Source organism: Antechinus flavipes, chromosome 3 (assembly GCF_016432865.1).
Source record: "Antechinus flavipes isolate AdamAnt ecotype Samford, QLD, Australia chromosome 3, AdamAnt_v2, whole genome shotgun sequence".
Lineage (NCBI taxonomy): Eukaryota > Metazoa > Chordata > Mammalia > Dasyuromorphia > Dasyuridae > Antechinus > Antechinus flavipes.
In genome coordinates this window covers 155224752-155240851 of record NC_067400.1, presented here as the reverse complement: position 1 = coordinate 155240851, position 16100 = coordinate 155224752, and the positions used below count along the sequence as shown (strand labels likewise).

Sequence of the window (16100 nt, the reverse complement as noted above, 5' to 3'; positions counted from 1 at the left end):
ATAGTCAATTATGCTAATAGTTTTCCTAATATTGAACCAGCCCTGCATTCCTGGTATAAATCCTACTTGGTCATAGTGTATTATCCTGGGGATGATTTTCTATAATCTTTTTGCTAATATTTTATTTAAGATTTTAGCATCAATATTTATTAGGGAGATTGGTCTATAATTTTCTTTCTCTGTTTTCAGCCTACCTGATTTAGGTATCAGTACCATGTCTGTGTCGTAAAAGGAGTTTGGTAGGACTCCTTCAATCCCTATTTTTTCAAATAGTTTATTTAGCATTGGAGTTAATTGTTCTTTAAATATTTGATAGAATTCACATGTAAATCCATCTGGTCCTGGGGAATTTTTCTTAGGGAGTTGATTGATAGTTTGTTCTATTTCTTTTTCTGAGATGGGACTGTTTAGGATATTTACTTCTTCCTCTGTTAGTTTGGGCAAACTATATTTTTGGAGGTATTTTTCTATTTCATTTAAGTTGTCGAATTTATTGGCATAAAGTTGGGCAAAGTAACTCCTAATTATTGCTCTAATTTCCTCTTCGTTAGTGGCGAGTTCTACCTTTTCATTTTTAAGACTAACAATTTGATTTTCCTCTTTCCTTTTTTTAATCAGATTTACTAAGGGTTTGTCTATTTTGTTGGTTTTTTCATAGAACCAACTCTTAGTTTTATTAATTAATTCAATAGTTTTTTTTTACTTTCAATTTTATTGATCTCTCCTTTTATTTTTAGAATTTCAAGTTTAGTGTTTGACTGGGGGTTTTTAATTTGTTCCTTTTCTAGCATTTTTAGTTGCAAGCCCAATTCATTGACCTTCTCTTTCTCTATTTTATACAAATAGGCCTCTAGAGATATGAAATTTCCCCCTTATTACCGCTTTGGCTACATCCCATACATTTTGGTATGATGTCTCATTATTATTGTTTTCTTGGGTGAAGTTATTAATTATGTCTATGATTTGCTGTTTCACCCAATCATTCTTTAGTATGAGATTATTTAGTTTCCAATTATTTTTTGGTCTACTTTCCCCTGGCTTTTTGTTGAATGTAATTTTCATTGCATTGTGGTCTGAAAAGGATGCATTTACTATTTCTGCCTTACTGCATTTGAGTTTGAGGTTTTTATGTCCTAATATATGGTCAATTTTTGTATAGGTTCCATGAACTGCTGAAAAGAAAGTGTACTCCTTTCTGTCTCCATTACATCTACATACATTTAAATTCATTAAGGAGTTTTTTTCTCTGACTTCTCTGCCTACCCCACAGGCTTTCCCTTAAGACATAGACCAGTCCTATAAAAGGATTTAACCTATTGATAACCACAGTACCACTACTTTGGGGTGAGGGGAGATATAGTACTGTGTATGCAAGTCAAGAGTCAATAGGGGAACCTTACATCCTTGCAAAAGGGATTCTCTTATGCCAGAGGATTATCACAAAACATGGGGTTATTGAGTTAGAGATGGAAGAGAATTTAGAAGTCATATAGTTTAGCTCAAGTGTATTAAGGATGAAGAAACTTAATCTCAGAGAAGTTGCTGAAGATCACGTGATTGGTAAATACAGGATTCAACATATAGGGGCTGATATAAAATCTGTTGCTTTTTCCACTACACTAATGATACCTCCCATTCTATTTCTATTTAGTGATCAGAAAACAACTTCAAATTAAAATCAATTATGAAATTGACCATTCTGAATTTGAATTATGCTTTAAGAAATAGAAAATGTCATAGATTTGATAATACTACACATGCAATTCTCTCTTATCCCCCCCCCACATACATACATACTGAAGAGAAATTGAGTATTTTTTAAATTCTTCACAAAAATTTTCAAAATTGACTTCCCTTTTTGAGGACCTGGAAGACAGCCCTGAAATCTGTATTTCACATAGAGAATAGGTAAGGTGAATGCCAGATGGAAATTACTAGTTCCATTTACTTCTATAATATGGCGCCATTTGTATAACATTGTAAACTATGTAAAATATGTAGTTACTATTTCTTCAAGCATAATTCAAATTCAGAGACACAGAAAATTACTGTAGTAATTTGATGCTGCATGGAAACCATGGACATGACTGGTAACAGATATATAGATGTTGTCTAATAATGTTAAGGGGGGTGAATGGTCTTTTGTCTCTCTGTTTTAATCTCTGTCTCTCTTTATTTCTCTATATCTTTGTCCCTCTAGCTCTCTCTGTTTTTCTATATCTTTGTCCTTCTGTCTCTCTTTTGTTTCTCTGTATCTTTGTCTCTCTGTCTCTCTGTCTCTGTCTCTCTGTGACTCTTTGCTGTGTCTCTGTCTCTCTTTGCCTGTCTCTGTCTCTCTTTGTTTGTTTCTCATCTCTCTCTGTGTCTCTCTGTATCTTTGTCTCTGTCTCTGTCTCTGTCTGTCTGTCTGTCTCTCTCTCCCCTCCCCATTTTTCCCCACCTAGAGTCTTTCCTGGAAATATCAGAATGTAGCTAATGTTTAGCTATTTGAAGAAAGAATGAGTCTTCAATTCCCATGCAAACATTTGAGCTAATCCTACATCAAATATAGGATAAGCTTAATAATATCTTGAAAAATATGAAACACAAATAACTTGTATGACTAGTTGTGACTTATTATGGTGTTGATAGGGATATTTCTATCTTTTGTGGGGAAGGATCTATAATGCTAGGACAAGTCTTTCATCACAAGGTGTAAAATTCAAATGGTTCTCAGACTTGCAGTGGATCATTCTATTTTCTCAGAGACAGATGTGAGAGAAAGGGCAAAGAGTCTTGAGAATTTAATTCTTCTAGAATTTAAAAAAAATTAATTTACATATTTATGGCCTCTAAATTTGTAATTTTAGTCTTTGGCCAATAAATTGATATGCTTTGAAAAAACTGAACTATATTTCAGTAGTTGAGAGCACAGCATCTCTGTGATCTGGAAAATTCACATAAAATTTTTTGGTCCTCCCTTCATACCAAAGAAGTCTGAAATATTATGTTATTAAAAGATTATTAGAGATAGAAGTAAAGCAAGAGGAAAATTCTGAGAAGAGTTTCTGATTTGAGTTTAAAAAAAACATCATAGAACTGTTTGGTTCTGCAAACATATATTATATCTAGGATATACCGCAACATATTTAACATATATAGGACTGCTTGCCATCTAGGGGAGGGGGTGGAGGGAGAGAGGGGAAATATCAGAACAGAAGCGAGTGTAAGGGATAATATTGTAAAAAAAATTACCCTGGCATGGGTTCTGTCAATAAAGAATTATTATAAAATAAAAGAAAATAAAAATAAAAAGGCATCATAGAGAAGTTTGCATTTATGCTACATTTTTGGAGGAAATGTACAATTCCAACAGGAAATGACTTAAGAAGGAAAATATTCAGAGGTTGAGGAACTTTAAGAAGAAATGTGGTGAATATCTCTGTTTTACTCAATTATAAACTGACTTGCAAAAGAGAAGTGTGAAAAAAGGATGAAAAAGCAGGATACAACAAAAATGTGCAATGTCAAACAAAGACATTTGAATTTCATTTTTGGAAGAATATGAAAGCTTACTAATGATGTGATTGTAAAACAAATATGCCAGTGTCATATATAATAGAATCAAGGTGAAGATATTAGGTAGGAATCTATTAAATGAAAGAATGAAAGCCTAGATTAGATGTTGATAGGAAAAATACTAAGGAAGGAACAGACAATAGGGATCATAGAAGCAGAAGAAATGCTAAAGGTCACCCAGTAAAATCCTTTCATATTATACTTTAAAGGTTGCCTAGGTAAATTCTATCATATTAGATATGAGTCATCAGAGGCTTAGAAAAGTTCAAGTGATAACTGCAAGCACATTCTAAGCAAAAAAAGTTACGCAAAAGATATGGTTGTGACTTTCTTAAGATTCTTTATTCACTAGGAATCCTTACACAGAGTCAAAGGTAACAAGTTTACTCATTTAGAAAGAATGTCACAGGAACAATATATTTTCATGTGATTAGACAAAAGTTTTGGAGCAAAATTATGTTTGGACAGGGGATGTCCACACACTGTAAATTAGTTGCTGCAAAAGTAGGACTTCAGGAAAGGACATATAGCAAGGTGCATTAAAAGGAGAGATAAGACACCAAAGAGGAAGAAGAAGGACACCAATGATTAGAGTTGACTAAACTGACTGTTCCCTCAAATGCCAGGTTTTTCTGTGGTTGCACATAAGCTAAATCCCTGGGAATGTGGTGGATTAATTTTTGCAGTGAAGAACAATGTAGAGAAATGGAAAAGTGGCTATATCTTCAAACTTCACTTTTAGATTATCTAGGATGAAAGATGCTCTATCCTATTTTTAAGTCTTTTCTCCAGGATGAGATTGTACAACTTCTATTCCAATTTCTAAATCCTATCTCTGTCAGGAAACTATTCTTTATATCTAAATCCTCTCCCCTCAAGCTTAAACTCTGTTCAGCTTTAAGAGGAGATAAGAGCAGAACATAGCAATGTCCTCTCTTTAACCTGCTTATTCTTAAAGGTAGTCATTAGATGTTTCGTAATGTTATATCTTCTTCAGACTGAGTAATTTCAGTTCCTTGAATCTTTTCCCTGAAGTCCAAAACCATTTTTAAACAACATCATGCCTTTTCTGCAAATAGTACTTAGCCTTAAGCTAGGGAATTAAAAAAATTTTTTTTTCTTCCCTAAACCCCTTTCAGTCACCACCATAACAAAAAAATTTGCATTGGGAACCCCTCAGTATGGTTGGATATATTAACTTATGATATTGTTTTACATAGATTCATTATGCACTTGGGATAACTATAGTGATAAGGTTTGCCAACCAAAAGGTCCAAATTAAAATTTACATTATATAATTATTAAATATAAAATGTTTCTACCAATAATTATGAAAACTCATAAAATTATAAAACTAATTATAAGATGATTGTGAAAATTTTATGTGATGTACTTTTAATTCTAGCAGTAATCCAGCAAGACCTCATAGACTTACTATTATCTGCAAGATTCCATTTTAAACTTATTTTATAAATTTTGTGGAATGTAAGTAATATTTTAATTAAGGCATAACTTGAAATATGTTTAACATATAATTACATATAAATCAACTTTCTAAATTAGACTTTTATTTGAACAAAGTTTTATAATATCTGATTCAAACTTGGTTCTGTACTGAGTTTATGAATTTATTTAAAACAACAATAAAATGAAAATAACATTTTACACTAACATAGTAGAATTATTAAGAAAATTTTGCAAACTCTCTTGCCAAGAGAAATGAAGTTTTAAAAATTATCTATATAGCCAATGGGAAATTAATAACCTGTCATGATATTTATTTTTCTCCTGGCAGTAGATGATGCAATGGATAGAATACTTGGATTGGAATTAAGATGCATCTTTTTAGGTTCAATACTGCCTGAAATACTTAGTAGCTGTGTGATCCTGGCCAAGTCACTTAGCCTTCTTTGCCTTAGCTACTCATCTATCAAATGAGCTCAAGAAGCAAATGGCAAACCATTTCGGTATCTAAGTTTTCTTGGCAATGAAATAATGCCTTTAGATATGACTTTTTTCTCTTTCGTCCCTGGTACACAGGTTTACTCTCACAGAAACTAATGAATGACTAATGTTGCCAATTAGTTCATTTGAAAATTTACCAGATAGAAGAATGATAATATAAGTAGAAAACAAGATCAGAAACTTACCTTAATTACTCCAATGAGAGATAATTTAAGGCTTGTTTCTGCACAATGTTTGTGATAATCTGTGATGGTTTTAAGATGGTTGTAATCCCCATGTCCAGAAATCAGGGTGCTCAAATGACCTAACAGTTGTGCTACAAGAGCATGAACATTCCTAATGTCTAGATCATGATTATATAGCTGATAACCCCTGATTGCAGGGGAACAGAAGGAAATGAGGGAACTACTCAAGTACAGTATACAGAATGCAAATGAGGATGTTCACACATGTCTGACTATCCCAGGGGAATTGGTTTGCATTTGAATGTTGATCGCTTCTGGCATTTAGGAAATAATTTGATGACAGTTTAAGAAAGTGTAAAAACATATTGTGCTGAGTCAGAAGCAATCAGAGTTTGATATAACCACTTACAGAAACAATTTTGATGTTCTAAACATACAGATACTTATCTTTATAGGGAGAAACATCTGAAATATAATTGATCAATTATTTACTCCTTAATGTACCATTGAAGAAATTTTATCATGAATCTCCCTTTGAGAACAATGTTTCCTGGAGTCAGAAAGACCTGAGTTCAAATCTAGCCTAAGATGCTTACTAGGAATATCACTTGGAACAACTAACTTACTTAACTTGGTTTTGCTTCAGTTTCCTCAACCATAAAGTAATACTTTCCTCCTAGCTTGTTGTTCAAGTCAAATGAGAATGATGGTAAAGCCCTTAGTAGTAGGAAGAATGCCTAGAATATAGAAGACACTATATAAATGCTAATTGTTATCATCATGATGATGCTTTCAATTCCTGCCCCATTTAATTCTCAACACAATCCAGGGAGGAAAGTAATTCAAGTAATATCTTCATCTGACAGATATGTAACTGGGCAGTCACTGAGCTTCATTGAAAGAAAGCAATGGATTTGGAGGCAAAGACTGTGCAACTTGTCACCTTTGTGATGTTATTAAGTTATTCTGCCCATTTGGTCTCCAACTCTCTCAAAGTCTCTGAAGAGATTGGAGTAGATGGGTTCTAAAGTGTCTTTTAGCTCCACATTTATGATCCAATGAATTTGAGATTCATAGGCAACACAGTCAAAGGTCATTTACATAAGACTCTCTTCATTGGTGGAAATTGATAATGAGGCATTATGTATGTGAGGGGTGAAGTTGGCAATAGCTTGGGAGAAAAGAAAATCTGGTTTTCTGATTTCTAGCTTCAATAAAAATGATATGTGATTGTAGGTTCTTTTTTAGATCTCTGAAAGGAAAGAGAAACGGAGAAGAAATTAACATGTAGGAGAAACAAAAGTTCAATCATATGCTTAATCCTTACTTACTCCAGTAGAAACTGAAGGGAAATTCTTCCTTCCCTTTTCCTGGCCTCTCTCCCTCAGTTCCTCTCTCCTCTCCCTAAGAAAAGTTATTTATTCTGTGTATTGTCTGATATAATCTCATTCCTATATCTTTGCTGATTTCTGTTTGTTTTTAACGTTAAGTGAGTTTATTTGATCTTCAACAGTTGTGATTTTTTTCCTTTTTAAAAAATGTATTTTTTGACACATTGCTAATATGAATCATGTTGGGAGAGAAAAATCAGAGCAAAAGGGAAAATCCATGGGAGAGATTTAAAAAATCCAACAGAAAAAAGAAATGAACATAGCATAGCATGCATTGATTTACATTCAGTCTCTTCAGTTATTTTTCTGGATGCAGATGGCATTTTTTGTCCAAAGTCTATTGGGATTCCTTTGAAACACTGAACCACCAAGAAAAATCAAGTGTTTCATAGTTGATCATTGCCCAGTCTTGCTGTTATTGGGTACATTGTATTCCTGTTTTGTTTGTTTCACTCAGCATCAGTTCATGTAAATCTTTCTAGGCCTTTTTAAAATCAGCTTGTTCATCATTTTTAAAAATAGAACAATAAAATTCCATTACCCTTCATATACCACAATTTATTCAGCCATTCCCCAATTAATGAGGTATCTACTCATTTTCTAATTCTTTGCTATCACAAAAAGAGTTATTGTGCACACACACACACACACACACACACACACAAGCATTTTTGTACATGTGGGTCCTTTTCCTTCCTTTATGATTTCCTTGGTATACAGACCTAGTGATGGCACGGCACTGCTGGGTCAGGGTATGCACAGTTTTGTAACCCTTTAGGCATAGTTCCAGATTGCTCTCCAGAATGATTGAATCATTTCACAATTTCATCAACAATGTATTGGTGTCTCAGTTTTGCTACCCCCCTCCCAACATTTATTTTAGCCAAACTGAAAGGTGTGAGGTGGTATCTCAGAGTTGTTTTAATTTACATTTCTCTAATCAATAGTGATTTAGAGTATTTTTTCAGGTCATGTTATAAATGGCTTTAATTTCATCATCTGAAAATTGTTCATATCCTTTGGCCATTTATCAATTGAGGAATGATTTGTATTCTTATAAATTTGAGATAGTTCTTTATGTATTTTAGAAATGAGACTTTTATTAGAAATACTGTTTGTAAAGATTTTCCCCCAGCTTTATACTTCTCTTTTAATCTTGTTTCTGTTAGTTTGGTTTATGCAAAACTTTTTTAGTTTAATGTGATCAGAGTTGTCCATGTTACCTTTCATAATGTTCTCTAGTTCTTTGTTGGTCATACATTCTTTCCTTCTCCGAAGATCTGATAGGTTAATTATCTCTTGTTCTTCTGATTTGTTAATGGTATCATCCTTTATACCCAGTTCCTGTATCTATTTTGACCTTGTTTTGATATGAGGTGTGAGATGTAAGTCAATGCAAAATTTCTGAAATGTTATTTTCGTTTTCCCAGCAATTTTTGTCAAATAATGAGTTCTTAATCCAGAAATTGGAGTTTAGGGATTTATCAAATACTAGATTACTATAGGCTTTAATTATTGTGTCATGTGTATCTAATCTATTCTACTGATTTACCACTCCATTTCTTAGCCAGTTCTAAATTGTTTTGATGACTTACTGCTTTATAATACAGTTTTAGGTCTGGTATTGCTAAATCACCATCCTTTATATTTTTTTTTTCATTAATTCCCTTGATATTATTGACCTTTTGTTCTTTCAGATGAATGTTGTTGTTTTTTCTAGTTCTATAAAATAAAATTTTGGCAGTTTGATTGGTATGGCACTGACAAGTAGACCAATTTAGGCAGAATTGTTATTTTTATTATATTAGTTCAGTGTAGCCATGGACAATTGATACTTATCCAATTGTTTAGATCTGACTTTATTCATGTGAGAAGTGTTTTGTAATTACGTTCCTATAGTTCTTAGATTTGTCTTGGCAGGTAGAGCCCAGAATATTTTATTTTGTCTACAATAATTTAAATGGAATCTCTCTATATCTTGCTGATCATCTTTATCAGTAATATACAGAAATGCTGATGATTTATGTGGGTTTATTTTATATCCTGCAACTTTGCTAAAGCTGTGAATTTTTTTCCAGTAGGTTTTTGGATGATTTTCTAGGATTCTCTAAGTATATTATTATATTATTTACAAAGAACAATAGTTTTATTTCCTCATGGTCTATTCTAATTCCTTTAATTTCTTTTTCTTTTCTTATGCTAAAGTCCACATTTCTAGTACAATGTTGCATAATAGTGGTGATAATAGGCATCCTTGTTTCACCCCTGATCTTATTGGGAATGTGTCCAGCTTCTCTCTATTATAAATAATGCTTGCTATAGATTTTAGATAGATACTGCTCATTATTTTAAGGAAAGCTCCCTTTATTCCTCCCTATGCTCTCTAGAATTTTTAATAGGAATGGGTGCTGTCTTTTGTCAAAAGCTTTTTCTGTATCTATTGAGATTGTCATATGATTTCTGTTAGTTTTTTTTAATTGATATGTTTGAGTACAATAGTAGTTTTCCTGACATTGAACCAGCCCTGCATTCTGGTATAAATCCTACTTGGTCATAGTGTATTATCCTCTGATAATTTGCTGTAATCTCTTTGCTAACATTTTATTTTAAAATTTTGCAGGAATATTTATTAGGGAGATTGGTCTGTAATTTTCTTTTCCTGTTTTGGCTCTTCCTGTTTTTGATATCATATATTTGATATCACATTTGTGTCACAGAAGGAATTTGACAGTATTCCTTCATTATCTATTTTTCTAAAAGTTTACCTTGCAGTATTTGTAATCTTTATGCTACTGACATTTAATGGGAAAGTGGGCAAGTCTTGCTTACATAGCTTGTGGCATTCCTTTCCTTTTAAGTAATAGAGAGCAGGAGTTAAGTTTAATATTGAGATCCAGAATTAAGTTTGATCTATCTTCTAAGTTCTCTTGGTTATCTTGGTGTTATAAAGATTTCCTTTTTGAATTTATCCTTCATTTTGTTCATTCTTACTATGACTTATACGGTGATTGGTAAATGGTTCTGGTCCCACTTTGTGGAGACCAGACAGCTGTTCTGTATTATCCCAAAATATTGTAAATTTCTCAAGCCTCTCTGACCTTCACTCAGTAATTCTACAGCCTGGGCTCATTGGCTGAGGCCATCCTTCAGGGGTTAGGTCTCTTGTTTGTTTCTCTCTGTTAATCTTTATCCTTGAGTAGTGCTTCTTTACCCTTGCCTCTACATGTTCCACTGAAGTGGTATTTAAGATAATATTTTGCCAGGTGTGGTCAACAGAAGCCACCTTGATCACAAGAGGGGAAGATTGGGGAAGCTAGCTAAACCTGTGAGTTTGCCTTGACATTTCCCAGAATTAGGAACACTGGAACTACAGTTTACAGGAGACAGAATCTGACAAGGATGAAACTTCTTCCCAACCAGTTGTCATCATTTGCTATTTCTATCCCTCGCTGAACTCTCAATGTCTTCTTGAGAATCTAATATCTACAAGATAGGCGCCAGTTAGTCTACCATAAACTGATAAACTGTTTGTGAAGCTAGGACCCTTGTAAATAAACAGACTATCATATCTTCATAGTTTTGTCACATCCTGAGTTTCCTGTAAACTTCTTTTGACTATTCTGTGTTCTGTAATCCACTCATTTGATGACATTTGCTAGGGAAAGAATCAAATAATTTAGTCTCTATGAACCTAAATTTCTTTATCTGTAACGTTGAGGGAAAAGGGGGAATTAGCTTCAGCAGCCTCTGAGATCCCTTCACATTCACCATCTGTAAGTTTTTGACCCTATGATTAAATGATCTCCAACTCCATTCAAGCTCTAAATCCAATGACCCTATCTTTAATCAAAGAACAAATACAGAAAAAAAATAATTATTGATATATGATATTGATTATGATAAGGCAGCTAAATGGAACAGTGAATGGCATACTGAACCTGGAATCAAGAAGCCTTATCTCCCTGAAATCAAATCTGACCTCAGACATTTAGGAGCAGTGTGGTTGCTACTTTGCCTCAATTTCTTCATCTGTAAAATGAGTTGGAAATAGAAATGGCAAACCATTGCAGTATCTTTGCAAAAAAAAAAAATCCAAAAGGAATACGAAGAGCTTGACACAACTGAAAACCAACTGAATAAGAAAAAATGGTTTATGGAAGCACTCATTTAGTTTTTCCTGTATGCAAGACATTGAAATCTACACTGAGCATTTGGCGGGGGAGGTGGAGGCAGTATATCTAGAGCTGTGATTTTATTGGTCATTGCTATACTAGGTGATGAAATTAGATTATCAATTCAGATCAACAACTGTTCTGAATCTTTTTGCCTGAGACAATAAAAGGTTATCTCTTGCTGTTGCTCATACAACCTGTATCTGTCAGAAGCTAAATTTGAATGCAGGGCTTCATCATTCTAAGTTCAGCCCATTGTCTTCTAAATTGCATTATCTTCCATGGGGACACAATGACAAATATCAGTTATTTGCCTTTAAGAAGTTTATATTCTCCATTATTTGCTTAAATTTATTAAGAATTATCAGCACATGAGTCAGATGTATGGCACTTTGCTAAGTGTCAGGGACACAAACAAAAAAAGTGCCCTAAAGGAGTTCAAAATCTAATAGAACATAACAGCACTTGCAGTCTCATACAGGGAGACTATGAGAATGAATTAGATAATGTTTCAAAACAAATTAGACTATGTATTAGCTATATTCAAATCATTTATTTCAAATTCCACTCAATTTTCAGTAGTTATTAACGAACAATAATTAAACATAACTGCTGACATTTTAAATCCATTGGCCATTAACTGCTGTTATCTAACACTTTTCTTTTCTTTTTTTTTTTTTTTTTTGCAGAAATGTGACCTGGAATAACTTAGCTATCCCAGATACACACTGCTCGAGAGAAATAGAAGAAGGTTATCAATGCCCACCAGGATTTAAATGCATGGACCTCGAAGTTCTGGGACTTAGCAGGCAAGAGCTGGGCTACAGTGGCTTTAATGAGATAGGTCTGTCTTACTGGTAAAACACCTTTTCAGTATCTGTTTAAAATGTTTATAAAGTGAGTAGAGTTTACATGTAGATGATGTTTCATGTTTAAGAGTGAGGGCATTTCTTTTTTGATAAAAATATCAAAACTTATATATAAAAATAAAGTAGTTCATTTAATTATTTTATATAATGATATGAACGTATGTTTCCTTCAGTCTAGTCCTATGGACTAAAGTTGTAAAATAACCTTAAAAATGAAAACAAATTCTTTTCTATAGAAAAAATTGTCTAATTTGGGTTTCTTTTTTTGCATGTCCATTTGTGATTACCCTGTGTAGAACAAATAGTTATCTGTTTTGTTTCACTTGAACTCAAAATTTCAACAGATTTCCTTTAGGTAGATTAGTTGTCATCCCATGTATAATCTGCTTTTTAATTTTCAGTGCTGAATTTACATTTTCCAAAATAACTTAGTTATATACATTGAATGAGGTACCAATTGTTGTCTATTATAGTTGTCGTCTAAATAATATAATAGCTTAAGGTATGAAGTGCATGTTAGTGCCCGACATAATTCTTTTTAGAAGAGAATTTTCTACAGTATTGTGATGAGAATTCTTCATTTGTGTTTTTCTAAGTAAGTAGGCAAATGGAGCAGCTAGGTGGCCCAGTGAATAGAGCACCATCCTTGAAGTCAGGAGCACTGAGTTCAAATTTGGCCTCAGACACTTAACACTTTCTAGGTGTATGACCCTGGGCAAGTCACTTAACCCCAATTGCCTCAGGAAAAAAAAGAAATAAAGAAAAAAAGAAAGAAAGTAGGCAAATCTACATAAAATAGGATACACATAGTAGAAGGCTGTAATTGAGATGTGGTAGAAGGCTGTAATTGAGATGAAAAACAACAAAAAAGCTTTGTACAGCTTATATAATTCTCCAGGAATATTGCAGTTGTAGATGTGATCAACTCCTTACTATCTTCCCAAACCAAGTAGAAGAAACTAAGAATTAACAAACTTGTTAATAAATTGCTGTTATGTGTAAACAAATTGCTATTATGTACAAAGTGCTGTGCTAGGGACTATGGAGAATAATTAACTTTCGATATTCCTGAAATACCAAGAGAACAAAAACCAAGTCTCTTTTGTTTCAGATGGATGTGGAGACATTGTGATCTGCATTAATAAAGTTGGAAATTGACTAAATAAGTATATGTAGAGAGTCGAATGCATATATGTATACATTACATAAAAGGCAATGAATATATAATTAAACATGTGAATTATTATTTTGTAGTCATTTATTATTAGCAAATTAATGCAACTATTTTCAGTTTTATTTCATCACCTCTAATAATTTATTACATTAAATTGAATCATATTAATTATATATAGTCATGCTTATTAAATGTTGAAATAAATAACAAATACTAACATCTTTGGTTATTCTATGTTAACTGCACTTTTATAGCATTAATGGGATAAGGGAAATATTATTTCTGATATAATGTGTAAAGAAAAATATACTATCAATTTGTAGGTATGTATACTATTGCTGTCTATCAGCCATTCAACAAAAATTTATTAAGTATCTACTATATGCCAGGAACTCTGCTAGGTGATGATAATATAAATATAAAAATGAACCAGCAGCTATTTCCAAGGAGTTTATGCTCTAACATAGTATTTTAATACTGTGTTGGTCCAAATGTGATAAAACATGTGACAAAATCAAAAATATGACTTATAATTAGTATCATTTTTATTTTATGCATACCACAAATCTTTTAGCTACTAATTAATGCAGCATGGTTATAACGAGGAAAGAATTGGATTATATTCCAATTTCAATTCTTGTGGTGTTCTCTTCTTTTGTAAAATATAATCATTCTCTGGGAAGCAGGTTAATTGGGGAGATTTTCTGGAGGCAGCCTTAGTTTCAGTTCAAAGTAATAATCACCTCAGATACAACCAGGAGTTAAAATCCAATCTTTTATTGTCTCTTCCAAAGTAGCCCAGTTAGTTTTCTTAGAGGCCTATCTCCCTCCTTGGTTCCAAGAGCTCTTGCAGCTTGTCTTTTAGCTCTTCCAGCTTCTGTCTCTAGCTCAACTCCAACTCCTGGCTTCTTCTCTTCAGTCTCTTCAAGTGACACTCCTCCGCTGACTTCTCCACTCACTTATGAATCTCCCGAAGTCTTCTCCTCTTTTTGGAGGCTTCGTTCTGCTGGACTGTAGTCTCTGGCTTTTCAGTCTCCTGAATTGAACTCACTTCACTAACTCAGCTCCTTTTATGCTCGTTTAGAAGTATAAACTCCTCCTCCGAGAGTAGGATTATGGGAGGTGTAAACTTGTCTCATACTGAATACTGACTTGTGAATCTCCCAAACTTGTGAACTCCAATGTGTGAGCCAATGTGTGAACTCTACATTGTTTCTATCAATTCCATTGAGTTAACACCTTGTTTCAAATTCTGGCCCATAACAAATTCTATCATTTATTACACTTCTTATGCCCTTGGAGGAAAACATTTAATTATTCTGAAGCTGAGTTCCTCATTTTCTAAAATGGGAACATAAATTATTTTACTGTAAAATTCCTAGGACTACTATAAAAATGTAAAATACTTTGTAACCATACAAATATAAACCATTATCATTATACCTTTTCTAATGGAGAATGATTTTAATAATTCAATTTGAAAACAAATATGATATACAATTGGAGATATTTGATCTTCTTTGGTATATGTTTGGTACATAACAAGAAGGTTTTAAGTGTGTTAGGTATGTGGGAAAGGGTTATGATATATTTATAAACTTGAACAGAGATTAAACATATGATTTAAGTGGTATATGGAATTCCTGGTTGACGATATCTCAGATACCAAAGCAAGTTGACACCTCTGAAATTTATGTATTTAGTTTCCTGTTGTACTGTGGAATAAAATGACTTTTCCAGGATCAGTCAGTATGTGGTAAAAAACCAAACTTTAACCCCAAGTCTTGTTAATTCCAATATTCATGCTAATCATTATATTAATATGAGAAATGTCCAAATGAAATTAAATAATTGATCTTTCAAAATATCAGAGTACAAAGACAAGCATTGCTTAAGTATCATTGCAATACCAAAGCAAATTATATTAAAAGTATGCATATCACATAAGCTTTCAAGTATATATACTTAGTCTGTACATTTATAGATGTGTGCATATGCATACTAGATTAATCTAGGTTTGGAATTTGCATCCAACAGGCATAGTCTTGAAAAGGTAGGTACAAGTTAATTACTGTTCAGAATCTTGACTTAAATAAGATATAAGAGAAGAGGAAACAAAGCATAAAAGTAATATACACTTAACAAACACAGTAGCCATTAAGACAAACAATATGCAGCATATATCATCACCACTCCAAGGAAACACCAACATCTGAATTCCTTGACTGGGAGGACTCATGGTCACAGCTATTCAGAGTCTATAATGGGAACCATTGCTAGGCAAGTATGTATTAGACTCCCTAGCCCAAATCCTCCAAGTCCCTTTCCACTGGGAGTTTTTATAGGCTGAAAACAAAGACAGTACTATGCTAAATAATCTTATTTGATATGTGACCCTTGAGACATAGCAGTCTCCCAGGTATAAAATGTTACCTTATAAGAGACCTATTAAGGAGAATATTTGTTCATTTCTTTAGGAAGACTATGTTTATTTAAGGAACTGGCCAGGTTTTGGGGGTAAACACAAGGCTGCAATAAAGGATATTCTGATTAAAGCCTTCCTTTCTCTATGCTTTTCTGCATTTCTATCAGATAACTACAAGCATATTCTCATGTTCTCGGCAAGAATAAGTTACAAAAAAGACATGTCTGAGACTTACTTAAGATTTTTTTATTCAATGGGATTCCTTACAATTACTACATATTATTTTATATAAAAATAACACTATATGAAGATATAGACAATTTTTGACTTTTCAGGTTTTGTTAATACTGATTCTTTTTGT

The 16100-nt window shown here is 33.0% G+C and overlaps 1 protein-coding gene across 2 annotated transcripts in view; it reads left to right on the top strand.

The window, feature by feature from the left end:
- The window catches only part of NALCN (sodium leak channel, non-selective), a 513455-nt gene that overhangs the window by 129257 nt on the left and 368098 nt on the right, over nt 1-16100 (top strand). For both annotated transcript variants that reach the window (XM_051984081.1, XM_051984080.1), the window contains exon 7: nt 11961-12115. In XM_051984081.1, coding sequence (XP_051840041.1) covers nt 11961-12115 — 155 coding nt within the window. The remainder of the gene's footprint in view (nt 1-11960; nt 12116-16100) is intronic.